Here is a 26,982-nt window from a genome sequence, read left to right as displayed (position 1 = left end):
CGCGGGGACAAGGCGCCCGAGCCCGCCTCCCGGCGCCGCTCACCTCGTCATCCAAGAAGTCCAGGTAGTCCCGCTGAGCCTCCCGCAGCTCCACGTCGTCCAGCACCACGGTCCCCGCCATGCCTGCTGCCCCGAGATGCGACTGCACCGCCGCGAGAGAACCCTCCCGACTTTTCCCGCCACCAAAGTGCACCCAGAGGAAGAGGCGAGGACTCCGGGAGCAATACGTAATCTTACTGGCTAAACTCTCTGACGTCAGACTAGCGAGTGTCCAATGGAGAGATCCGTTTTCCAGTTTTCTTCCTGTTTTCTGGGGATGGCGGGAAACGTGCCCTCCGGAGCCCTCAGTTTCGCTCCTCCCCGCTCCGCCCTGCACGTGGGAAGGCTGACCAATGGAACAGAGAGAGAGAGAGAGATGGCTCGCTGCCCCTGCTCATTGGGTATGTGGAAGGAGCGGCCCTGAGAGACTGAAGCGCTGCATTCTGGGAGTTGTAGTCCTCTCTCTTTTCTGGCTTCTGAGGGCTTCTTAAAACTGTAGTTCTCTGACTCGCAGCGGTATTCAAATTAGCCCAGTAGTTGGACTTTTCTTGAAAGGAAACGAAACATCAGAGAGTGGGATTTTATAACTCAGAGTGGTGAAAACAAAAGCAAATAGTTTTTACACTGTATCCAAATCATAACGTCCCTCGAGCGGCATCCTGGAGGGAAGGTGGATTTTGAGAATCTGCGAGACAGAAAATAGAATCATTAGTATCTTCGGAAGAGGCTACTTAATTGATTAAGAACCCTTTTGCTATCATAATACCATTTCCTAAAGTACACTCTGAAAATATCAGGCCGCAGAGGAGTGCGAAGTAAAGGAAAATTTTCTGTATGTACACGCGCTTGTACACACACACACACACACACACACACACAATCTCGTGTTATTATACAAAATTCTAGACAAAATTATTGCGCCATCTTACCTGGAAACGGTTAAATGAAAGACTTTCTTGCATTATTAAAAGATCACTGGCTCCCTTTAAGTAACTTGGTTTACCAAAAGATTAACACGAGAAAAGGTGTTTCATGCTATCATTGGTTAAGTATCAGTCAGTAATTAAGAAACTGTAGTATGTCAGAAGTTATAATTATTAAAAGTTCAATGGCATGTCCAGGGTTCTGTTTATTTTTAGCCCTTTGAGGTTGACTTTTTATTATATTTTTTTATTTTTGAGGTACAATTTATATACAGTAAAAGGCACAAATCTGAAGGGTACCACTCAGTGAATTTTCAACTACCTATACACCCATGTAACCAGGCACTATACAATAAAGAACATGTCTATCGCCTCATCATGTCTTTTTGATTTTATTGAACATGAAGTTAAAGTAGTAGATTGCCCAGAAAATATTTAGTAACTCTTTCTGAAATTTCACCAACTGATTATAGCTGTGTTTGGAAGTCTCTGGGACTCAGGATGCACTGATACATATCCTAAGTATAATCAGCCTAGGCAAAATACATGTGCCATTTATTTGTATGTGTATATCTACTTCTAGTTATCATTATCTAGTTTTTAGTTACCACATGTTTTGTGCCACCTAGTGAGCAGATAAATCTAATCTTAGTCAAAGATAAAAATCTCACTTGGTTGCTTGCTTCTGTAGAGGTAAACAGACAAAGGGGGAGGGGTCCTAGGACGAGAGTCCTGTCTGTAATTACATAGACATAGTAAGAGATCATTATTAACTTAATAGCTTTATCACTTGATCATAACTCTGAGGCTATGAATGTATTGGATGCAATATTGATAATAATCTCTGCTATGGAAACAACTTAAAAGTCACACTGCAAGAACCAGGAAGCTTAGTTCATACTAAGCAATGAAATCAAGTCATTTGCAGGAAAAAGTCCAAAGGAGTGATAGTCTGAACACCACGTCTTTGAATCTAACACATTTTTTTTTCCTGGGCTTCAGTTTTCCTCATAAGAAAAAGTTAAATTAGACAGTCTCTAGCAGATCTATCCTACTGTAACGTTCCACAAGCCTGCGTCAAAGGTAGAATGTGAGGACAAAATCCATTTAATGAATTAATCACGTCCTTGATAGAGAATTGATTTTTCCCTGATGTCATCATCTTCAGCCATGAAGGTCCCGGGGATACTTAGTTGGTATTTCTCCCTGTTTTCATAAGGACATAAGAGAAAGTATATTTCCTTGTTTATCTCCCGCTCCTCCAAATTGCCCAGAACGATCAACCAGGTTGTTCCTAAAGAAAAATTAGGGGTATTTGTACATAACTTATTCAAAGTCCGGGTGACTTAGCTACACTACACTTCTGAATCAAAATGAAACACATATGATCTAATTGTGCGTTTGCAAATTTGTTCAAGTTCCTGCTCTCCTCTGTGAGTGTTCTGGTCTCCTCCTTGGGCGCGTATACACAGACCCAAGCTGATCGCCAAGGCTACGCAAACACTAGGGGGCGCCCTCGAAATCGGAAGCAAGCTAGAGGAAAACAAAGATTGCAAAGTATGTGTAATACTTCCGTGTTTTCACGGGTTCAGAAACCAAAACGTACCGGAAGGAACAATACAAAGCCCATAATAAGCATTACTAACACTTCTTAAAATACAAACCAATGAACATTTATGTGTTGAACGTATTTCAAATGATACCCTGTAGCTAATAACTTTTTTAGTTATTATCAAATGCATTGTTGTTACCAGGTCCTGTGGGGGTTCTTTCCAGGTTCTTGCTGAGCCAAACAGAGAAATGGAAAAGACGTGCTAAAAAAGCAGTGCAAGTGTACATTTCTTGAAGGGAGAAAAGAAGTACACTTTACAGAGAGCAGGCAAACGGGGGAGGGGAAGGCTTACAGCAGGACCCTCTGGAGGATGAGGCAAAGGGGTCTTCCGCATCCAACACTCCCCCGTTATCTTTCTTTCATGTAAATAAGGCACTGATAAAGCGAGCCCCTCAAGCACTCTCTTGGCATCACGTCTTCTGTAAACTGTCCTGTCAGAAAAAATTCGTTTGACTTCCTGTTACATGTAAATGAAGGATCGAAAGTAATGTCTTCTGACTGATTATGCCCACATGTAAATGAAGGGTTGAAAAGAGAGTCTTCTAATTGGTCCTGAAAACATCACTAAAATTGAAAATAGTAAGTATTTGAAAATAGTACTTTTCTGCTTACTATCAATCCTTTGACTTTCACTCTTGGGCTACAAAAGACTGAAGTTCAGATCGTCTGTGCCTCCAAGGGCTAGGGAAGTTTAAGGGATAATCTGCAGGTGCAGGCTGGCTGCGGTCACATAGATCTGTGCCTCTGGTACGGACTAATCAGAAACTTTTCCACATGCGATAGTCCAGGTTTCATGCACCAAGACAGGCAAAGTTGGTTACTCCGTGTTCTCTCCTTACCAGCTGTGTGATTATAAGCAGCTTATTTAACCCTCTATACCTCAGTTTCCTCACCTTTCAAATTAGGGTAGAAGTAACATCTAGCTCAAAGAATGGTTCAACTTTTCAGTGATGTAATAACAGATATAAAATGTTGAGAAAAGTTCCAGCCACGTAGTAAGCATTAAATAAGCGTTACCTGGTGGTCGTGGTGGTTGGAGGCGGGGAGGGTGGCCACAGGAGGAGGACAGAATATGAGGAAGCATCTTAGGACATTCTGGAACAATTCAGACAACCAAATGCAAGCCCCTTTCCCACTTTCACGCAAAACTTACAATAGAACCAACCCAGAGACTTTCTTGAGTAAGACATTGTCTGCTCAAAAGCCAGTTGGCTAAACGAATAACACACTTATAGACAAGGTATTGTTCAGCTCCAATTCTGCCAGTATGGAAAGCCACCAGACACATCGCTTCCATGCTTAATGGATATTTTGGAATAGCAAATGGTCCCTGGACTCTACCTCACCTACGTTACTGTCCTTTCCTTCCTAAAGTCCTTCAGGTTAGAAATACTAAAAGAGCAGGAAAATTCAGGAGCCAGAGAGCATCTTGATTTTCCCACTGAATTTGACAGCACAGTTGGCCTACAGACAAATTGTGATTCATTGTCATTTGCCTAAGTTAATTTCAGTGATATGATTTCTTAGTCCTTGAGAAGTCGTCCTCATCCTCAGCTGCATAAAGCCTCACTGAGGATCTAGTTGAAGGTTTTATTTCAACGTTTAAAGCCACAGATTCGCAGAAGGAAATTATCAAAAAATGATTGAGTGAATACAAAGCGGTGTATGAAATTTTGTTATAACTCCATTTTATTAATACAATAACACTGGCTGTATTTGTCATAAGGGTGCATTTTAAAAGATATAGCCATTTAATGTAACAAAGTGATGTATAGACTTAATCAATCAATCAAATATTAGCTGACTGTCTGTATGCCTAATTCTGTCCAGAAACTTTGGATGATTATTGACCAGCAGAAATATAATACAAAATACATGGCCCAAAAACCTAAATATTACAACAAAAACATTAAATCTACTGGAAGAGAAAATAGGCAGAACTCTTGAAGACATAGGTGTAGGCAAAGACTTTATGAAGAAAATCCCATCCACACAGGAAATAATACAAAGAATCAATAACTGGGATCTCATCCTACTAAAAAGCTTTTTTTGCACAGCAAAAGAAATCACCAACAGAATGAAAATACAACCCAAGAGTGGGAAAAAATTTTAACCAGTTGTCCTACAGACAAAAGACATATCTGTAACATATAAAGAACTGAAAAAAATCAACACCCCCAAATTTAAAGACTGTTATGGTTTATGTCTGTGTGTCCCCCCCAAAGCCTCCTGCGGCCCTGGGGCAGGCTATTAGAGTTTGAATATGGGTGTGAGAGCTTCACCCGGGAGTGGATAGTGTGCATATGTAAGGGACAGGAAAAGAGTGCTTGGGGCATTCCTCCCCGATTCTGCCCCGGTGTAAGTTAGTTGTTGATTAGCTGTGTGCTGCCTCCCTGAGATGCAGCTCTCTGCAATGTGCCACTCTGCCTTATAATCCCGCCAAGTACGAATTAAAACTTCCATGAACTGTAAGCGAAGTAAAGCTTTCCTTCCTTAATTTTGGGCGTCGGGTATTTTGTCCCAGCAGCGAGAAAAAAGTAACCAAGACAAAGACCCAATCCAAAAAATTGGCATCTAAACTGAATATACACTTCTCAGAGGAAGAAATACAAATGGCAAATAAATACATGAAAAAATGTTCAAGATCACTGGTCATTTGAGAGATGCAAATTAAAACAATGCTGAGATTCCATCCCACCCCAGAGAGAATGGCTATCATCGAGAAATCAACTAGTAACAAATGGTGGGGGTGTGGGGAAAAAGGAACCCTTCTCCACTGCTGGTGGGAGTGTAGACTGGTACAACCACTCTGGAAATCAGTGTGGAGATTCCTCAAAAACTAGGATTAGAGGTCCCATTTAACCTAGGTATTCCCTGTGTGGATGTCTTCCCAGAATAATTAAAGATATGCCACAGAAATATATGCACATCCATATTTATAGCAGCACAGTTTATAATAGCTAAATCTTGGAAACAACCCAGATGCCCATCAACAGAAGGATGGATAAAGAAGATACGGCATTTTATATGATTGAGTGCCACTTTGCCATAAAGAAGGATAAGTCTGAGGCCTTTCTAGGTAAATGGATGGACCTTGAGACCATACTCTTAAGTGAAATAAACCTGAGTCACATGTATTGTAATGGCAAAAATCGGGCAGAAATTCTACAGAAGACAAAAGGACTCCTAGGACAAACAGAGTCTATTGAATTTCAGGCTAGCCATGGCTCGTCTCCCAGCTAACAAGTCGGGAAGCATCGGCCCCTGCTAGTTCTGATTCGAATCTTAAATAGGTTTTGGGTTTCCATGGTTACAAATTGGGATTTTACATTCGCTGACTCTGATGGCCATATAGTTTTTCTCTCATCCTGTGGGACCCCGGTTCAGCTGCCGGTGGCATGTCTAACCATGATAGATGCTTCTCCCATTATGTTCCTTTTGTTTCCCCTTTTTGTAACCTATACATTCCTTTAGGGTTACAATGTTTACCGAGGGCCAGGGAAAGTGATGAAACTACCCAGGCAGGGTCACCACGGAGGGTTATCTGGGCCTGAGTGTTCCTTATCTCAGGGAGACATTCCAGGTTAAAGTCTGAGCTCTTACAATGTGCCGGGAGGCTTCTCAAGACGCAACTTAGGCCTTTACTAAAACTATTTTATCTGAGATAATATGCTAAGATTCACTGTCCCCTACAATATAAACATCACACTGTCTCCCTGGCTTGAGAAACAGGAAGAGTAAATAAGGACTAAAATGTACAATAGATATTGTAAAATGGAAAAAAGATTGTTCAAAAGGAAAGAAGAACTAGGGTGGAGGAAGGGAAAAAGGAAGGAAGGGAAAAGGAAAAAGTGATTTTTGAAAAAGGATAAAATGGAAAGAAAGCTTTGTAATTAGGGAGGGGAAGATGGACTGAAGAGAGGAGAGGGGATTGGACAAAAAGAGGAATCAGGGGCTGGGGGTTTAGCTCAGCGGCACAGCACCTGCCTGGCAAGCATAACGTCGTGAGTTCCATTCTCGGTACCAGAAAGAAAAAAAAAAAAGGAATCAAAATACATCATGTATGGATACAAATTCCCTATGATGAAAATGATCACTATGCATATCTAAAATGTACCAATAAACTTGGTTAATTAAAAAGATACATGTCAAAGACACACACAGTGGCGCACATCTGTAATCCCAGCACTCAGGAGACTAAGGCAGGAGGATCACAAGTTCAAGGTGAGCCTGGACTGCATGGTTAGTTCAAGGCCAGCCTGAACTGCAGAGTGAGACCCTGTCTCAAAAAAGACCAAAAAAAAAAAAAAAAAAAGAAGAAGAAATATAGTTATTGCAAGAATAAATGAATGGATTGGTCAAAAATTCAGGAAATTACCTATAATGGATCAGAGTAGAGGAAATTATAATCCAAAAAATCATTTCATACTCATTTGGAGGGGTTGTTTTGTTTTGTGTTGTTTGTTTGTTTGAAACAGGTCTCACTATGTAATTCAGGTTGGCCTTGAGCTCACTATGTAGCCCAGGCTGGCCTCAAACTTGTGGTTATCGTCCTGCCTCAGCCTCCCGAGTGCTGGGGTTACAGGCGTGCACCACAGTGCCCAGGTTAAACTTCTTATTGCTTGGGAAACTTCTCTTTACAAAATAAGCTCACATAATGAGCCAGCCCTCCCCATAGCAAAGGACTAAGGAGGTCAGTGTCCTCCTTCCACCAGGAAATGTTACTTCCTCAGAGCAAGGGTGGGCAACTTATTTAACCTGTCAGGGTGGCAAGTGAATGCCCTTGAGCAACACTGGCTGGCGACGGGGGAGGAAGAGAGAAAAGAAACGGGGAGGGAGGGAAGGGAGGACAGAGGAGAAGGGTTATTGTAGACAGCTTTCGTTCCCCTTTTCTCACAAGGGAGCCGCAAGCAGCACAGCCGTGTGGGAGAAATGGCGCAGACTGACTTCATATTTTTGCTTCAATGTTTTTCCTTGGGGGCTCCTTTTATCACAACTAGTATTTACACACCTGACGCCCTCATAGATCTGGGTCACGTTCTGCTTCTTACCCTCAGTGCCTAGCACAGTGTCCGGGGGAGAGCCAGCCCTCATTGGATGAATGAGCGTTGAATACACAACTTCAGATCACAAATGATTTTTCGGCTTCCTCTGCATGGTTTAGATCTGAAGTGCCCCCCTAGTCTCATGTGTTGGAAGGTGATTGGTCGGGGGAGCGCTGCATACCTCCTCTGTGGATGGATGAGTTCAGAGCTAACTGTGCGTTAGCAAGAGGTCGTCACTGCATGTGTGACCTGGAAGGTGTATCCTTGTCCCAGGCTCCGTGCCTCCTGGCCCCTGTGATGTGAACAACTTTCCCCTGCCGGGCCCTTCCACCGTGAGGTTCTTGCCTTAGAGCTAAGCTGTAGGCATCAGGTGTTTTGTCCTAGTGTTGCAGGCAGCTGAGTTAGATCAAACGTTATAGACAGTCAACAGGGCTGGGCCCTCCAAGAAGCCAGTGAGGAAGATGAGATACCTGGCAGCTATGGGGGAGACAGACACCTCTGTGGGCCAGACTTCTAGACAAAAGATGGAGCAAATGCACTCACATACTTCCTAAGGGTAAACATCAGGGATTGATATTCTAAATAGGTCTCTATCACCCTGAGGAAGCCAGAAAGAGCCATAAACCCAATGCCCTATGGAAGAGGCCCCTGCTCTGTATTCACACCCACTTGCTATGTGACTCGCTTCCCCATTGGATCCCCATTTAATCAATTTAACCTGAACAACTCCTACTGGCTGACCATAGTTTTGTCCCACCTCATGCCCACCTTGAGACTTCCCATGTTTCCCACCTTGTACCCACCTCATGTTACGGATTTGCTCTATAAAAGTCCCTAGAAAAGGCAGGGCCCTTGGCAACGTACTCAGGCCCCCTCTGTCTCTCTCAGACAGAAGCTTTCTTTCTCCCAATAAATATATTCTGCTCCTAACCTCCGTTGTTCCTAAAATTCATTCTTTGATTTTAGAGAACACGAACGCATACCAGACTGTTAGCAAGTTGGAAGTTTCTTTTTTGTTTTGTTTTTTGTTTCTCTTCCGGTACTAGGAATCGAACTCACTACCTTGCGCTTGACAGGCAGGCGCTTTGCCGCTGAGTTAAATCCCCAGCCCCTGCAAGTTGGGAGTTTCTTTCCCCTCTATCACTAGCAATCGAAGAGCTAACCACTCTAACATCCAAGACCTGCAACCCTTACCTTTTTGACTTATCACATCTATGGACCCTGTTGCAGGACCTCAAAATTTGAAACCTCTCAGGCTTTTCCATCTTTGGGAAAGATGGGGTGCTGTGTTGGCTGGCCCACAAGGTGCCTGTCAGGCCAGAGGGAGAAAGAGGAACTCTCTGGGCCCCTGGGGGTCGCAAACTCCTGAGCCTCTCCTTTTTTTTTTTAACCTCCTGATTGCTGGGACAGAGAGTCACGGTGGGAAAGACAGAGGACAGGGTTGTGGCCGTCCTGAGACTGACATTCACATCCTTCCTCTCCCTTTGTTCCAGGCTGACATTTGTAGCTCCAAGAGCATTTTCTCACGCCGGTCTTTCCTTGCAAAGCCAGCCCTGGCCTGTTTAATAACAACCTTCTTTTCAAGAGAAGTCAGCTGAGCTTACAGCCTTGGGTGGGACTATTCTAAGAAAGAAAGCAGTCTGGCCTGGCCAGTTATTTCTGCCGCCTGTGCTGGGGAGCTCTATGATCTCTTCAGTTGCAACTCAAAGGATTTCCCAACGAAGATGTAGCGCACAGCAGGTCTGCAGGAGGCAGGTGACCCCACCTCAGGCGGGCCTCCTCCCTAGCCTGCAAACTCAAAACCTGCCGGCCTTGCAGGAGCGCTGTTCACGGGCCACACGAAGCACTAGCTGCAAGTTGGGGGGAATGATGAACAACACCTGGCTGTTGCTAAGTCACCGTAGCACCCTGGGGGAGGGAGGCACACGGATACCTGCGGCTTACTTAGAGGAAATCTGCTGTTTGCTTCAAGAGAGGGCAAGACTAACAAGTCCACCCTGTCTCTCCTCACCCACAGATCGAGGTGGCTGCGCCTGGCCAGGCGGACTCTCACCTGGTCCCCAGTCTCTGCGGGCCCTACAAGCCCCGGGTCCTGGGGTGGGTCAGCCTCGGTGGATGAGAGCCAGAAGAACAACTCCAGTTCTGTGCCCCTGCCGTGGGCTCTAGCGTGAGCAATGCAGGGCAGAGCACAAGGTATGTGACGTTAACAAGCGCAACTGTCTTACAGCCTGGCAGCATCCCGAGGAGTTTCTGCTACAATCTCCAAGAGATAAAGGAGCACAAAATGTAGCAGCCTCAACAAGTTCTGTGGCAGCAGAGACCCCCGAGGGTCCTTTCCTCAGTAACATTGCCTCCGCACCCGCTGCCAGATCAGCCACTCTCCGAAATATAGAAACACGCTAAGCCTGACCCTTCTCACCCCCTCCCCTGGGGCTGTAAAGAGAGAAGAGAAAGCCACTGAGCATCTTGCTGCTCACCTGTAATCGCAGCACTCTGGAAGGCTGAGGCAGGAGCATTGCAAGTTTGAGCCCAGCCTGGGCAACTAAGGGACTTAATGAGACCTTCTCTCAGAATAAAAAATAATAAAAGGTAGGAGGACGTAACTCAGTGCGAAGACCTTGGGTTCAGTCCCCAGGATTGAAGAAAGTATTTTAGCAAAGAGCAATAAACGTTAGCGAGGTGACACAGATGCACACCAGTGACTCTCCGGGGTTTCTAGGCCTTCGGGCTTGGACCGGAGCTGCATCGCTGTTCTGAATTGCAGTGTGGTTAGCCTGGGTAGTGACTGGTTTCTGCAGCTCTGCTGTCTACAGAGAGACAGTGGGGACTGCACAACTCAGGACTGTTCAGCCTTAGATCATGAAGCCAATCTAATAAATCCCCTCTACTAAATAAATATATATGTGTACCCCTAGAAAATGTACAGGAAGAGATGATTAATTTTACTTATTTTTGTGTTTGCCAAAAAAACAAGATCATTTTCAGTCTCAGGCATTTAGCGTAAAAATTCTCCTTGCATTTTCTTATTTCACCTTTGTCTTATGAAGAACTTGCTTTGTGGGAGGAAAGAAAAGGAGGAGAAAGAGGAGAGAGAGGAAAGGAAGGAAGGAAGGAAGAGAGAGAGGGAGAAAGAAAGAGGAAGAAAGAAAGAAAGAAAGAAAGAAAGAAAGAAAGAAAGAAAGAAAGAAAGAAAGAAAGAAAGGAAAGAGAGAGAAGGGGGAAGGAAGGGAGGGAGAGAAAGTCTACCTGTCTGGAAAGTGACTCTGCTGCTATGCTTTCTGTCCTCTTCCCCTTACAAATGACAGCTTAGCTCACTGCCACTGATCAAGAGGCAGTGTTTCTGTTCCCTTTCTTCCTTGTGATTTCCTCTGATGCAGACACCTTCGGGGCCGTCTTTATAACACTTCCTCCGGGTCACACTCAGGAGTCTGGGCCGAGTGAGACAGTTTGCTGCCCCGGCGGCTATCAGTCCAGGTTGCCGCCTGAGTGCCAGGTCCTCCCACACAGCCGCTTCAAGCTCTCTAAGTGCTTCAGAGCAGATATCCCAGCCGCCTCTGTCCCCACTCCACTGCCTTCCCGCGAGCCAGTCCCCTCCTGCTGATAAGATGCTCTGTTTTAACTGGCTGGGGAACAGAGGAAGGAAAGTGACAGCTCTTGCAAATGGCTTTAAAAAATAGAGAAGTGGATGGAGACAGCGTAAGAGCTTGATTTTCTTCTACTTAGGTTTTGCAGCTTCTCTCGCAGAAGCCGAGCCCGAGATCACCTTTAGGAGCAGCTCTGATCTGCACTTCTCCCTCGTTTTGTTCCCCCGCCTGCGCCTTACTCATCTCTCCGTGGCTTTCAAAAGAAGCGTTCGTAGAAACTTGAGAACCCTACTTTCTCAAGGCCGGCGGTACATCCAGCAGGGCCCAGATGAACCAAGGATCTACTGCGAAGGCCTCTCTGACCTGCCTCCTTGGTTCACCATTGAGACCGATTAGTGGCTGTCCCCCCCGCCATGTGGTCCCACCTCAGCTTCCTGGGCGCCCCAGCACCACGAGTGAGCCCGAGGTCTGGGAAGCGCGCACCCCACCCTGCGCAGTCCGCCATCCCGCCACCCCCACCTTCCCCTTTCAGAAGGATTTCTAGCTTGCACAAGTTTCAAGAAGAGCCCGGGGAACTCCAGCCTTCCTTCCATCTGGATTCGACATTCGTTTCCTTTGGCCCCACTCTCGGGCCCCTGTGCCCTGCCAGAAGGCCCCGCACTCCGGGCCACGTAGGAGCTCTGCTGCCCTCCTCTGCGGGCTCTGCACTTCCAGGGATGGAAACCTGGCGTTGGCGCTGAAGAATATTAAACCACAAGCGTCCTCCAGAGGTCGTGACCCCTGACTGCAGGGATCACTTGAGACCTTGGACACCTGTGCTACTGACCTTTCCGCTCCTAGCAGTGGCAAGAAATGAGTCTATCAACTTGCTCCAGGCTGGACCTGAGCCGAAAGCACATCCCCATGACAGAGCAGAGCTCTTGGGTCCTGGGTGGGGGGGCCACCTGGCAGGGACCCTGAGCTGGGGGCTGTGGTTTGGGAAAGCTAAAATGGAAAAGACAGAAAAGGGGAGAGGAAGAAGGAAGAGAGGGGCGAGGGACAGAGAGAGAGAGAGGAAGGAGAGGGAGGGCAGAGAGGGGAAGGGAGGGAGGAAAGACAGGAGGGAGAAGAAGACAGGGGAGAGGAAGTACTCGATGAGCTCCGGACGTCTCAGCTAATGCCCAGTATTCAATGTGGGCACCAAGTCTGTATGTCCATGGCTATCCTTTTCTGCAGCCTGGTCATCTCCCATCAACAAACGACACCTTTTCAAGCTTCCACGCACCCTGCAGGCATTTGCTTGTGTGGTTAGAAGTGAAATTTAGGAAGCCCATATAAGCACAATGAGGAAACGCCCCCATTTTATATTTGTTCATTCTGAATCCACAAAGTCAGGGAAAATAAAAGGGAGGGGTGGGGAGAAGACAGAAGCAAATTAAAGGAAACTCCGAAGCGAGATACACCACAGCTTCTACAGAGAGCCTGTGAGCTGCTCATTCCTGCAGCAACTATTATGTCCCTGCTGTGTCCTGATAGTCTACATGGCAGTAGGTTATGGCAGTAAGTAAAGCATTCAGGATTTATTTTCCCAGGGAATTTACGTGCCAGTGGGGGAGAGAAATAATAAATAGATAAATAGACACATATGAATTTTAAAAAAATAAGTTATGGTGGGCGTAGTGGCACACACCTATACAACCCTAGGACTCAGGAGCCTGAGGCAGGAGGACCTCAAGTTAGAGGCAACCTGGGCTACGTCATGAGACCCTGTCTCGAGAAATAGTGTTCTGTAGAAGACACATAGCGGGGACTAGAGCAGAGACAGCACACCAGGATGGGCCAGGACGGCTGACCCAGGGAAGAGACCCTGAGGAGGTGGCCTTTAAGAAGCTGTTTCTTCTTCCAGACAGAAGAAACAGCACGTGCGAACACACCCATGCCTTTTCGTACCAGTGGCCACAGGCGCGGCTGCTGCAGTGCCTTCCCAGAGGGAGGCAGCATACTATTTTTATGTCTGAGTGGTATGGTCCCTGACGTTCAAGACTATTTATATTGTGGCTTTGCATCTTGCCTAACTGACCTAGTTACCTCATACGTAATTTAGCAATGCTTCCCTTTGAGCAGACTCCGTCCCCCACGCCCAGCACTCATCCGTGCCTCTGGTGATCTTGTCTGCTCTTCTCGCACCTGCAGCATTCTCTTCCCTGCTTTTTCCTTTACAGCGTAAAGCTCCATCTCCTCCAGTGAAAATGTTTCTTCAGCTGGAGCTGGTCAGGAGCTCGGCTGCAGTGATTGGACAGGTATTGCTACAGAGGTGATGGAATTGTACAGCGCGGAACACGCACGTCTGTGAGTGATCACTAGCCAAACTGGGGGAGCCTGAATAGGCCCGTGGACTGTAATAACATCGACACCCTGACTTTACCATTTTACTATAGTTTTACAAAATACGATCATCAGGGGAAGGTGGACACGGTACTTGGGGTGTTTATTATTTCTTACAACTACATGTGAATCTATGATTACATTAAGTTTTTAAAACATTGAATAACCAAAATACTATATTTTTGGAGACAATGAAATTTAATATTCTTCATTAATTTCAAAAAATATTTTTCCACTTATGATGAATCCACCTGTCTATATATTTCCAACATGTTCATTGTGCTGAGCAGAACGCATTGTTTAAATAAAGACATAATGGTCTTTTACCTTTTCAGAAAAGGGAGGTTGGCTTAGAATGATTTCTTCTCCAAGAAAAACTGCTGGTACGGCAATGGCTCCTTGTTTCCGTTTGTAGATTTCCCCGGAGGATCTCTGCCCAGGACTCTGGTTTGCAGAACCAACTTCTCCCCCTTTTCACAGAGAGGCACAGTGCGTCCCCATCTGCAGTGTCCCGGCGTCTCTCCCTGGCTCCACAGTCCCTGGGAAGCTGCCAATGGTCTTCTCATGTATAGCTTCCATTGAGACCCCACTCGGAGTTTGTCCAAGCTTGGAGACATAAGCGCATTCAAAGCCAGCATTCCCTTACAATACCCCACAGATTCTAGGCCTCGGTGTCCTCCACTGATATTTGGATGAAAAACATTGAAGTTCACAGGGTTTGCAGCAGGGAAGCTGGTGTTTGGAAGTAGAAGCCAAGAAATACTGCGTGCAAATCCAGATTCCGTCATTCTCCTGAGCTCTGATCTAGGGTATTCATTTCTTTGAACTTCTAGATGTGGGGTTATTCGTTTCTAGGGGCTCAATTATTCATTTTTTTGAACTTCAGTTTGTTCATCTGTAAAATGGGAAAATATCAGCTGCTGTTGTTGTTGGTTGTCAGGTTATAGCGAAGATTAAGTAATATCAGCAAGAGTGCTGGCACAAATCAACAGTTCACAAGGCAGATGAGACGGGCAGATTTGCTCCCTCACAGACAGAGCGGCACTCACGGAGCAGCGTGCGTCAGCACGAGCCAGGCCCTCCCTCCCTGGTCACCGTCACAAGCTCCGCTCCTGAGCAGCATCACGCCTGTCTCTTCCTTGCTCCACCCAAGGCCTTTTCTCTGTCAGCTACTTTAAGTCATTAATTCTTAGAATTAGAATCAGAGCTGAGAAAACACACACAAGAGATTTTAAATAACTTATCCAAGCCTACGTGGTTAGTAAACGGGAATTCAGTCAGATCTATCTTCATCTGAAGCCCCTGATCTCATCTGCAATACCACCCCACCCTTTCAGAGAGGCTCTTCTGGAAAGCTGTGTCCTGATTTAGTTATATCCTTTCGCCATGGCCTGAATGGTACCTGCCGAAAACTCCTACGTTGACGTCTTCACTCCCCGTGTGGTGGTGTTTGGAGGGGAGGCCTTTGGGAGGTTCTTTAGGGTTAGCCAAGACTGGGAGGACTGGAACCTCGCAAGAGGGTTTCTGTCCTTATAAGAAGAGATACAGAGAGCTTGCTCTGCTGAACGCTGGCACACGAGTGAGGGACGTGTGAGCCCACAGCAAGATGGTGACCACCCAGAAGCCGCGAAAGAGGCCTCAGAACGAAACCTACCTTGCTAGGACCTTGAGCTTAGGCTTTTCAGCCCCAGCACTGTAAGAAATACATTCTTGCTGTTCGAGCCACCCCGTCCACGTATTTTCTTATGGCAGCCTGGGCAGACAGAGCTTTATGGTGTCTACACTCCTCCCTTCTCTGCACGGCACTTTTCAAATTGGAGTTGATTCATGAATTTGCCTGTCAGCCGGATCTCTCTCCAGGGCTCTGTCTGCTGCCTTCCCTTGTGTGCATGGGGCAGAGTTTGGTTTCCAACAGCACTTTTATCTCCTGGAGACATCCTCCTGTTTAGTGCCAGGCACCACATAAGCAGACCTGAGTATTTTTCCTGAATGACTTGACACTGGTCTTTGCACTAGCTGACTCTGACCATCCTGAGTACTCTGAACTTTAAAAAAAGGGAGGGATACTTTTTAACCGAGTCTCCTGGTGCTTTTAACTGACTTACTAGTTTCTACTTTGAGAAACTTTGAGTCCAATTTAGGCTTAGACCAGCTGTGGCCTCTTACTCCCTGTTCTCTAGGATCAGCAGCTGAGGCCAGGCAAAGCAGGAGCTCCTGAGTAGAGTATGTGAGCCTTCCTGTTCCTGATACCTCCCTTCCAGGAATTCCTCTGACAGTTTTTGTTTATTCTACAGTTTAGCCTTCAATTCAGAGGGCATTATACCCATATAGGCAAAGTGCTCAGGACCTACAGTTCTTCCTAGGATCTACAAAAATATTTGAGACCCAGAAGACAACAGATTTTTTTAAAAAATCTTGTAAAATGAGCATAGTATCACATGCCTAAATTCCAGCATGCAGAGACTAAGGCAGGAGGATCACAAATTGTAGGCCAACGTGGGCTACATAGTAAGACCTTGTCTTAAAAACAAAATATCGCTTGCAAAATCAAAATTAATATGAGTATCTTTAAAAGTCCAAGAATTTATCGTTATGAAAATTAAATAACTATAGCCTGGCAGTCAAGGTGGTATACACCCATAAGCCCAGCACCTTGCAAGCTGAGGCAGGAGGATTGCTTCAAGTTGGAGGGAGGCCAGCCTCGGCTACATAGCGAGCTCAAGGCCAGCCTTAACTACATAGTGTGATTCTGTCTCCAAAAAACTGAAAAAAAAAAAAAAAAACAAAAAAAACAAGTCATAGGTGTAATATAAATGATTGATGTAAACTGTGAGTTCAATGAAATATATTTTCACAGCATAAGAAGATTAACACCTCTGAAAGTAAGACTGGGAGCTGCTCCAGTCTTCAGGCTGCTCTGCTTGGCTACGCCTGACTGCATAGTGGATCTAGTTTGTCCTGGATGCTTGCTGTCCCCCTAACATGAATCAGCAGGTAGTTCAGTCCTTCAGTGTACTCTGTACCTCCCTGTGTTAAGTGCTGTCCTTAGTACAGGCTGAATGTCAGGGACGACACACAAAAGAGAAAATGGAGTCTTCGGCTGGAGGAGCTCAAGCTAATGAGGAGAGGCTTCATCGTTCCTCAACTTTCCGGCCTCCCGTGCTCTCTTTCGGTTGCTCAGATCCACTCAGCTCTGTCCTTCCTCCCTCGGGGTCTTGGGAAGTGCTGTTCTGTGGAATACTTGTCTTGCCATCCTTTGCTCGGCTTTCTAACTCCTGCGGGCTTCAGGCGTCTGTAGATACCCTCCCTTAGAAAATGTCACCTCCCTCGCCTCCTCCCTCCGCCCCGTGTACCCCGGGTACAGCCTGTGATTCTTTCATCCCTTGGGCTCTTGTTTCTGTTTCTGCCTTTGCAGCTTTTAGCACGTGGAGCTAACCTGCGTCAGTGTGTTCGTCTGTTTATTTACAGCTTATCTGGCCTCCTAGAGGGAGGAACGAGCGTAGAAACCAGGTCTACAGTATTTGGTTCACTGCTGTGTATCCAGCAGCAGTCCCACCATTTGGCAGGCAGTAGCTAAGCATGTATTTAATAAATGAGAAAGGAAAGGCACTCTCTGACAGCAGTCAAACAGCAATGGGAAAGTGCCTAGAATCAAAGGGAATCAGAAAGCAGATGTGGGCAGTGGGGAAGGAATTGCAGGGTGGACAGTGAGTTGGACAGAGAGCAGAGACAGGGGTCAGGGAGGCCAGCGAGCAGAAGTTGCAGTCAGCCACAGCAGACGCCAAGGGCTCTTCGAAGGCAAGGATCCTAATTCTCATTCGTTTATATCCATCACGACATCGTATTAGATTCCAAGTACATTGAACCATAGCTGACACAGGTAAGAAAGCAGATCATCACATGCACACATCGGATGATATTTAACTGGAAAAATGTGAAAACACAAGCACACATTTTCTGTGAAATTTCAGAGCCATTTGAACCACAGGTTGATTCCTTTGCTGGCCTGTCATCAAGTATCTGAGATGACGAGCCTGTGCATCTATATTTCCTCTCGCTAAATCCAGGTAACAGTTCTTCAGTCTCCATTGCTGTTTCTTGCCCAGATTCTGCCGCCGTCTTTCTCCCGTGCCTGGCACAGTGCCATCTGCCTCCAGAGCAATAGTCTCGGGTTGGGGAGGCTCTGGAAGCACTGCGTTTACTTCTGTCCTCTGACTGGGTGTCTCCGTAATTATCTTTATCTTTTCTAGTTCTCTTAAAGTTCCTCTTTGACTTAGGGACTTGATGAAGTGGGAAAATGCTTATTTCATCTGAAGCACAAAGCTTGTACCAAAAAGATCTTGAATTGAAGGAGAATCCAAAGCATAAACGGCTATAATTGGTGAAAATGACAGTGTTGTTCATCCTGTGTGTGGATGAGGGTGAGGATGAGGGTGAGGATGTGGGTGTGGTGCTAGGGATCAAACCCAGGGTCTTATGCTGTGTTTTTGTGTTTTTGTTTTTTGTTTAAGATGACGCCTTGCTACATTGTCCAGGATGGCTTCAAACCCTCCTTCTCCTGCCTCAGCTTCCCACATAGCTGGGAGTACAGTCCTGCACCCAGCTCTGTATTTATATTTTCTGATGTGGAAGAGGCCCTCATGGCAGTGACCCCCACGTCCACTTTCCTCTGGGTCCGTAGGGTAGAACCCTCAGTGGCCCTCTGGCCTCTGGAACAAAAGCTGCCTTTTCTGCTTTCTCTTCTTGCTCATTGTGGACAGATGTCTAAGTCTTTTATGTGACTATGCCAAGATACTTAAACAAGAACACCCTATATTTTATATCATCTTCCTACTTAGGAGTTCAAAGCTATTTATAATTTTTCAGAAATAACACCTGCTCGGGCTGGGGATTTAGCTCAGCGGCAAAAGCGCCTGCCTGGCAAGTGCAAGGTCGTGGGTTCGGTTCCCGGTACCGGAGAAAAACCAAAAAAAAAAAAAAAAATAACACCTGGTCTACTAAGCAAAATTTCAATATCCATAGTACTCTATAATATTACAAGGTATTATAATATGCAAAATATTTTACAGTAATTAAATCACTATTGAACACAGTCAAGGGCATTGTTTTTACTTATTTTAATATCTGGAAATTCCTTTGTAAGAAAATAAGAATAATTAAGATGAATACAAGTGGTCTAAATTCATTTTTATATGCTCAGTAATTTCTTGTGAATTATTTGCAAGAAAAATATTTATTTTTTTTAACACTTATTTGTGAAGTGGGAAAGATTTAACACTTATTTAACATTTTAGCCAGGCGTGGTGGTGCATGCCTGTAATCCCAACACTCAGGAGGCTGAGGCAGGAGGATTACTGCAAGTTCAAGACCAGTCTGGGCTACAAAGTGAGCTCAAGGCCAGCCTGAACTGTATATCGAGGCCCTGTCTCAAAAAGACTGGGGAAAAAAACATTTTAATATCCAATTCAGGGTGGATAATATGTAATTAACAGTACCCATATTTTGCCTGATAAAGCTGATTCAATGGGAAGTTTACATCTCTCGAGTTTCTCTGTAGTAAGCAACAGAAGCCAACTCCAGCTAATTGAAGGGATTAATTTTAAAACTATATAGACAGAGTTTTCCAGGGTGTGAAAATCAAGCTTAGAGCAGGCTTTCCTTAAGAATTTCAAGTTCCGTAGCCTCACAAGGAGAACTACCCAGAGAAGACAAAATGTCCTGGCTGAGCAAAGGCACAGTTTGGTGACCCTGGTGTGCCCTTGCGGCATAAAGGCACTTCAGTATGAAAAGAGGAAGCGATGACCTCAAGGCTTGAATTAAGTTTACATGACAGATGACTAGGGCCAATCTTTCTAATTTAATATAAGTGCAAAGACACCCACCATCTCATCAGTCTTACAAGACTGAAACCGGAAGACTCTTTCAATAATGCGTCTATGCTCTCTGTTGTATTACTAATCCAGATTAACATGCCCAGTATTAAACACCCACCTAATTTATTTGTGCAGATTTAAGGCTTAAGAAGTTGCCTCCCTGCCAATCTATCTCAGTCACTGAAGCTGCTATTAAGATTTTCAGAAGGTTAGAGTGGGTTCTTGGCAATGCCCAAGGTCCAAGGCAGGGAGCCAGACCTGGCTTTCTGGTGGAGAAGTTTGCAGTACGAAGCGGCCTGTGAACTCCTCTGACCACAGCAGAAAGCACTTTCATCCCCTCTGCAGATGGCCGCTATGAGCCACTAAGATGCCTTCAGTCTGGCTGGTTTCAAGTTTAGAAAGTTAGGGTGGGAAATAGTAAGCTTTTAGACACCTCATTGGTGGGGGTCATGCCCTTTGGGACCGTCTCTCCAAGCATAGGCTAGAAATTTCAACACCCCTAGCCATGTAGGCTGACCGTTACTTGCTGCTTCTGAAAGAGGAAGTGCTCCACTGATATACCCCATTGACCAATCTCTTGACTTTGTTTTTTTGAGACAGCATCTCACTATGTAGTTCAGGCTGGCCTGGACTCACTGTGTAGCCCAGGCTGGCCTCAAACTTGTGACAATCCTCCTGCCTCAGCTTCCCGAGTGCTGGAATTACAGGTGTGAAGCACCATACCTGGCTTCTCATGACTTTTAAGGCAAGAAGAAAGAATGATAGTAACAATACTTTCATTTTTTTTTTTTTTTTACATTTTAGTAACAATACTTTCTAGCATTTATGGGCCATATATATGTGCCTGGGATTGCACCAACCACTTAGATGCTTTGTATCCTTTTTTTCTCTTGAAAATTCTATGCAAAAGTCACTGCTATCTCTCCATTGGGCAACTGAGGAAACTGAACCTCTGAAAAACTGTATGACTTCTTCAAGGATGAACATGTAAGTAGGAGAGGCAGCCTGGAACTAGAGCTCCGTCTGAATGGCCACAAAACGAAGGATCTGAGCCCCTACGTCACATTGGCACCTTTCCCGTAGATCCTTCCAGCTACTTTTCTTTCAAAGTGAGGCAGGAGATTAGGGCGTGGCCAGCTGGCTGGGCAAGTGGATGGTGACCTGTCAATCGCAGAGATGCAGGAACTGCACCCAAAGCCCTGCACCTGGGACCAATCAGAAGCTGCTATCTTTAGGTCTTCTCATAAGAAATCTAGCAGGCTTTTGATAGGACGGCCTAGACCTGACCTCAGCCGGGAGTGGGGGATACAAAAGATGGTCACGTTAAGCTCTGCGGCCGCTGTGTTCTTCCTTTCACAGGGGCGCACGCTCACCCTGCAGAGCGAACTCGTTTTCCTGCTTTTAATTGGCCCACCCTCACTCTACAGCAGATTTCTTTTCCTAACTTTAATAAATGTGAAACCTCACTACCTTTTCCACTTGCCTTGACCAGTTCTTCGCTGAGGACAGCAAGGGCCTAGAAAGAATCCCTAGAAGGACTCCCAGGAGCCCCAGCATCCGGAAACCGTGTTTTTCCTAAGGAGGACGACGACCTTTCAACACGGCCATGGCAGTGCCCCGTACCTCTTTGTCTCTCTCTTTCTGTCTCCCCCTCCTCCTTCCCATCCTCCCTCCCTCCCCTCCTTCCCATCAGTCTCAAAGCAGTACCCTAGCCTGGCTCCCACGTTCCTGCTAGAACCTCGTAGAATCAGCCGCAGCCTGATGACATTTCCAAACTCTGCACTGTCTCCAAGGCCTCTATGCCACCTCCCGCTCCTCCCGCGCTCACAGACGGCATGTGTCGCCAGCCGTGCCATCGAGGGTGGCATTACCACTGCAGGCTCAGTCTTCAGCTGTCCTTCTATGATAGACAAGGAAGTCAGACAGAAATTAACAGGCAGTCAGAGAGGGATCAGGCCTCGGAGGGAATCCGTGCGGGAGAGGAGACACATCAGGATCGCGGCTGGAGACAAATCTGAAGACCGGGCCCCAAGGTGGAGATGGACAGCCAGACCTGCAAGCCTCCCTAGAAATAAATGGCAGCTTGAGATTATACTGTAATGAGCACTGTCTGGCCCAGGGAGCCCTGGTGGGCATCAGATGTATAGGTGGGAGACCAGAGTGACTGGACCCATACTCCCATCCCTTTTTCCAGGGTTGTCTTTTCTTTTTCTTTCTTTCTTTCTTTCTTTCTTTCTTTCTTTCTTTCTTTCTTTCTTTCTTTCCTTCCTTCCTTCCTTCCTTCCTTCTTTTTTCTTTTTTCTTTTTTTGTTGTCTCTATGCAGTTCAGGCTGGCTTTCAACTCACTTTGTAGCCCAGACTAGCCTCAAACTTGCAGCAATCCTCCTGCCTCAGCCTCCTGAGCGCTGGGATTTATAGGCATGTGCCACCATGCCAGGCTCCCAGGGTTGTCTTTGTTCCTTCTAAGATTAGAAGTTACAGATAAAGTAAAACTAATGACAAATGACGCTCGCCATATACCCTTGCTACATGCCTCCCTTCCCTATTGGATCAATATTAACTAAACAACTATACTTGTAATCTTATAGGCTGACTGCACTTTGACCTACATTGTGACTTTGCCATATAAAATACCCTGAAAAGCAGCCTCAGTGGCCACCCACTCAAGATCCCTCTTGGAAACCCAGGAGATACTCTTCTTATTCTCATTTCTAGTGAAACGCCCCTAACCTTCCCCTTTGGTTTAAGACGTCATTGCTCAACGCTGTGACTCTGCGCATCTGACATCGAACAGGTTGCGAGTTATTTTCTCTCCCCGCACCTTCGCTCCGCTCCTCGACCACCAGGAAGAAGACTGAGAGACAGACGGGGAGCTTCGCCACCTCCAGCAGCCAGAATCTCCCTCCTTGCCAGCTGGCAGAAGGAGCCCTGAGTGTCACTCAGGCTGCAGTCCGGTTTGCCTCCCCTCCCGGCCTCAGGCACTGTGTGCTCGGCTCCCTCCAGAGCTAGCCCAAGGAAGCCAGTCCCCCTCGAGCCAGGCCCTGCTGCCCTCCTCCTGCCCTTTCCTATGGCCTCCCGCTGAGAGGCTGCCCCGCCTCCCTGCCCTTTCTCTGGAGCTTCCAGTCCCCCTTAAGGCTGACTATGAGGTAAGAGAGAAAGAAAAGGGCCACCCACCAAGCCTCCCTGGCGAGGACTGAGAGCCGCAGAGCAGACACACCTTCCACTGCAACTATTTTTTAATGACTTTACTGACTTATTTTGCAGGTTGTAATTCACTCACTTTGAGTTTGATTCCCTGTTCATGAAGTACAATATCAAACTCCGCAGTCACAGCATCAACCCGCTTTAGAATCCGTTTTCAGGACGCGAACAGCCCTCACGCACATTTGCGGTCAGTCGCCATCTTCGTCTCTTCCCGTTTTCACCCCAGAGAACCGCAAATCTGCTTACCGTCTCCGCAGCTTTGCTCTTTGCGGATATTTCGTGTTAGTGGAATATCACATAAGGGTGGTGTCTTGCGATTGGCTTCTTCCACTGAGGAAAGATTTTTGAGACTTGTCTGCACTTTCTTCCCTCTCATGACACAACAGTTTTCTGTTGAATGGGTATAGCACCATTGTCCACAGTTCAGCTGCTGACGGACACCGAGGTTGTGTCTAAATTGAAGCAATTGTGAATATCTGTGTGCAAGTCTTTGTGCTGATCAGTGGAACTTTCTTCAGAATTAATAGGCTTTTTCAGACTCATAAACCGTTAAATCTTAACCACAAAGTCACTGTATTTTTCTCCAGGTCTGAACACTTTTGTACACCAAAATGGACTCAAACTTCCTGAGACACCATATGCAAAATCTCTAGCTTTTCACTTATCCAAATGAGGTCTGAAACTTCTCAGAGGCTTGGGTCCTTTCTGAAGTGGGTGAAACCCTCCACAAATCACAAATGCACTGACAAATTTTTTCTTTTCTTTTCTTTTCCTTCTTTTCCCCTTTCCTTTCCTTTCCTTTTCTTTCCTTTCCTTTTTTTCAGTGTAGCCCTGGTAGACTTCTAACTTGAGATCATCCTGCCTCAGCCTCTGGAGTGTGGGACTAGAAGCATGCACCACTACACATGGCTAATTATTTGCCTTTTAAAAAATTCTTAACATATTGGGGCTGGGGATTTAACTCAGTGGCAAAGCACCTGCCTGGCAAGCACAAGGTCGTGAGTTTGATTCCTTGTACTGAAAGAAAAGACAAAAAAAAAAAAACTCTTAACAAATTCTTATGGATGGGCTTTTCAAATTGTTTCCAAACTTTTATTATTACAACAAACATTGCAAGGCTAGGTCAGGAGCACACACCTGAGATCTCAACATTTTGGGAGGCTGAGGCAGGAGGACTGGAAGTTCAAGGCCAACCTGAGCAATTTAGCAAGACCCTGTCTCAAAATAAAAAAAAATAAAATTAAAAAGGGCTGAGGATGTAGCTCCATGGTAGAATACCCCTATATTCAATCCTCAGTAACACAGATAATAATAATAGTGATGATGATGATGATACATTTTTAAAAACATGTCCTATATCAGAAGCACAGTGTATCTGTGAGACAAACACCTGGAGCAGAATTTTCTGTATTTTGCTTCAGTGATGTGGCATATATGTGTGTGTTTTCTCAGACCCTGATTGGCTCATTAAAACAAAACGTTTTTCCTGTTTACTAGTTAATACCTGAGAAGTAATATCTTCTTGTGATTTGAATTTCATTTCTCCTTTTTATAAGAAAAGTTGAGCATGTTTTTGTATATTTAGAGTCATTTCTATTTCTGATTTGTGACCTCTCTGTTCCTGTTACTTTTCCCTTTGTCTGCTGGGCTTTGGGTCTTTTCTTAATGCCGTGTGGGGACCCTGGCCCTTGACTCTGATGGAACTTGCAATTATCGTCCACTGTGCTCTCTCTTTTTCAGTGGCCCGCGCTCACTCTGCGGAGTGCACTTCTTTTCCTACTTTAATTGGCGTGCACTCACCCTGCAGAGCATGTTTCTTTACTTACCTTTGGTACCTTTCACAAATGGAAAACCTTGATAGCTTTTGTGCTTGCCTTGACCAAGTCTTTCTTCAGAATGACAAGAACCTAGAACACATCTGTAGACGTTGTCCACAGCACCCATAACCTTGCTAACACTTTTGGCAAAGCCAGCCAGGAAGAGAGGCCCCATGATCCCCCACGGAAACCAGCCTGCAGATCCCAGAGACTTCACCATTACGCTGTACCGTCAAAAACTGGGAACAATTTGACCCCGCTAATCTTTATTTTTAAAGTTATTTTTTAGTCTTTTTATTTCTTCGAAGTGGTGCAGGGCGTTGACCCCAGGCCCCACACATGGTAGGTAGGCCCTCAACCACTGAGCTATAGCCCCAGCTAGACTCTGACAATCTGAGAAAATAACAACTTACAACATTGCTTGGGACCAGTATAAACTATGAAATAGTCAATGATGGGTATAAAATAGCTATCTAAATTAAAATACTATTCTTCAGTTGGATCTTTTTTGGCAAAAGGCAAGGCAAGTGTGAAATCCCTTAGGTTCAGGCTTGCGTGGCTCTTTATCTCTGGAAAGGCCCAAGCACTGCAGTGTTTAAAGAGGCCTCTGAGAAAGGGGAATTAACAGAGTGGATGATCCTGTCCTCAGACGCCTGTCTCTGAGGGGGACATGGGTCTCCCTCACTTGTTGAAGGAAAGCAGCCATGCTGGGTGGTGTCCTTGACCACCTCCTTATGACCCTCAGGCCAGCAAATCAGTCTCCGTCAAGGGACTCAGGAACCCCACAGAGCCTCGTGCCCCGGAGAGACCCAGAACTCCCCTGCCCCTCCTGTCCCCCAGACAGTTTTACGCCCCTCAGACATACTCAGAGCAGAGCCCTGTGCCCTCTCACAGCTCATTACCTCTAACAAAGGTCCCAGGAGCAGAGACAACTGTTCAAGTCCAGGTTCTTTTCTCAGGAGCAGATGCCAACTGCACAAAGAATGGCTAGGCCAATGTTCAGAAGACCCGGTAGGTTTGCAGGCAGGTTTCAGACTCTGGTCCTTGCTTTTGCCCTCCCATGGCAAGACGTCTAATCTGCCCTGGGCACTCGCTACAGCCCAGAGCCAGTTGCTGGCACAGCGTTTTCTGGGTTCAACCACTGGGATCCAGATGAAGAGAAAAGGGCCAAGGGGAAAAGACAGGCTGAAAGTATGGCTCTGGCACTTGGCACTGATTTAAGCACATCGAAGGAAAACCCAGGGCCAAGCAAGGCTGCAGGAAAACTCAGCTGGGCACATGGCCGGGCCAAACCACCACCTGCGCCCTGCTCCCAGTGTCAGATGGCCGAGCTTCCCATCCCCACCCCCAGAGCGGGGTCAGCCCAGCCCAAACCTTCGTCTTCACTCTGATGAGGAGGACGAAAGGGGCCAGGGACCACCGTCCTGGGCATCTCCGCCTCCTATTAGACACCCCGGTGACCCTGCCAGTCATGGGTGAGCAATTTCAATTCCTTTGGCTTCTGTGGTAACTTCCTTTTCTGGAAAATCCTCTTCTGCATCTTTAGCCATAATCGCAGTCAAAGAGAGCCCTAGTCAGAGTATCTTTGCTTCTGCTTTCACATGTCAATTTGAAAGGCAAAGGTCTAACCACAAGTTTTCAATTGTCCCACAGTGCCCTACTCCCTCACTAGGAAGAGATGCTAGTAAAATTGGAGGCAGTCGATCTTCCCAGGAAGGTTGCTGTCAGTCATTGTAAGGGAAACTTTGCATGCATAAAGTCTCCTTGGGAAGTCAACAGGCATACAGAGGCAAAAAAAGGGACCCGCAAAACCCTAGTGTTATTCTTAGTTCCTGAGGAACGAGTAAAACCAGTCTAGAAGACAAAGTGGTCTTTCCTCAAGAGACACAGCAGAAAGCTATAAAAACACTACATGGGAAATGGGCACTCAGATTTTCACAGGACTAGGCCTGGCAGCAGCCACCCAGTGGGTCTGCAAAGCCTGCCTGTCCTGTGCTTCCATCAACCCTGGCATGCCCAGACCATCTTCCTTGTTAGAGCCTGTACGGGGAGAGAAACATGCCTTGCGGAGGACCGGCAATTCTAAACACAGCCCCACCTGAACTGTCTGAGAAAAAAGACCACCTAAAAGAAGAAAGCTACCGTACTCCTGGGAACCTCTGGAAGAACCTCTGGGGGCTCCTCTTCAGAAAGAACGGGACTCCAGTATGGTGTAGGGTGCAGATAAGTGCAGTCGCTAATGCCCCCAGCCCACCACAGTTTAAATGGGCACTGGTGGCCTAGCTAATGTCCCTCTGTGCCACACTTTCTTCTCCACAGGAAAGGCAGAAATATTCTCACCTGCTCTTTCTCATAGTTGGGCTCTACATGTTCAACTTAATAGTAAAGTTTATCCATTCAAGGCCTCAGATGCTGATCCGGACTACATCCCATCCCATGACTCCAGACAGAAGCACCAAGCTTCCTCCCATGGAACCAGGAGCTCCACAGCTCTTGACTCCATTCTTATTGTCTTCTGACG

General features: G+C 46.1%; 1 protein-coding gene across 1 annotated transcript in view; it reads right to left on the bottom strand.

Annotated features, from left to right (window-relative positions):
- Positions 1-14,032, bottom strand: part of Mcm3 (minichromosome maintenance complex component 3) — a 31,914-nt gene extending 17,882 nt beyond the window's left edge. Inside the window, exons 1-2 of the mRNA XM_005377656.2 lie at positions 13,895-14,032; positions 44-724 (exon numbers count right to left, since the gene is read on the bottom strand). Coding sequence (XP_005377713.1) covers positions 44-121 — 78 coding nt within the window. The 5' untranslated portion in view covers positions 122-724; positions 13,895-14,032. The remainder of the gene's footprint in view (positions 1-43; positions 725-13,894) is intronic.
- Positions 14,033-26,982: the final 12,950 nt, after the last annotated feature.

Source organism: Chinchilla lanigera, unplaced genomic scaffold, assembly GCF_000276665.1.
Source record: "Chinchilla lanigera isolate Chin_1 unplaced genomic scaffold, ChiLan1.0 scaffold00010, whole genome shotgun sequence".
Lineage (NCBI taxonomy): Eukaryota > Metazoa > Chordata > Mammalia > Rodentia > Chinchillidae > Chinchilla > Chinchilla lanigera.
Note: the sequence above shows the minus strand (reverse complement) of the source record. Positions and strands in the feature narration are given on the sequence as shown.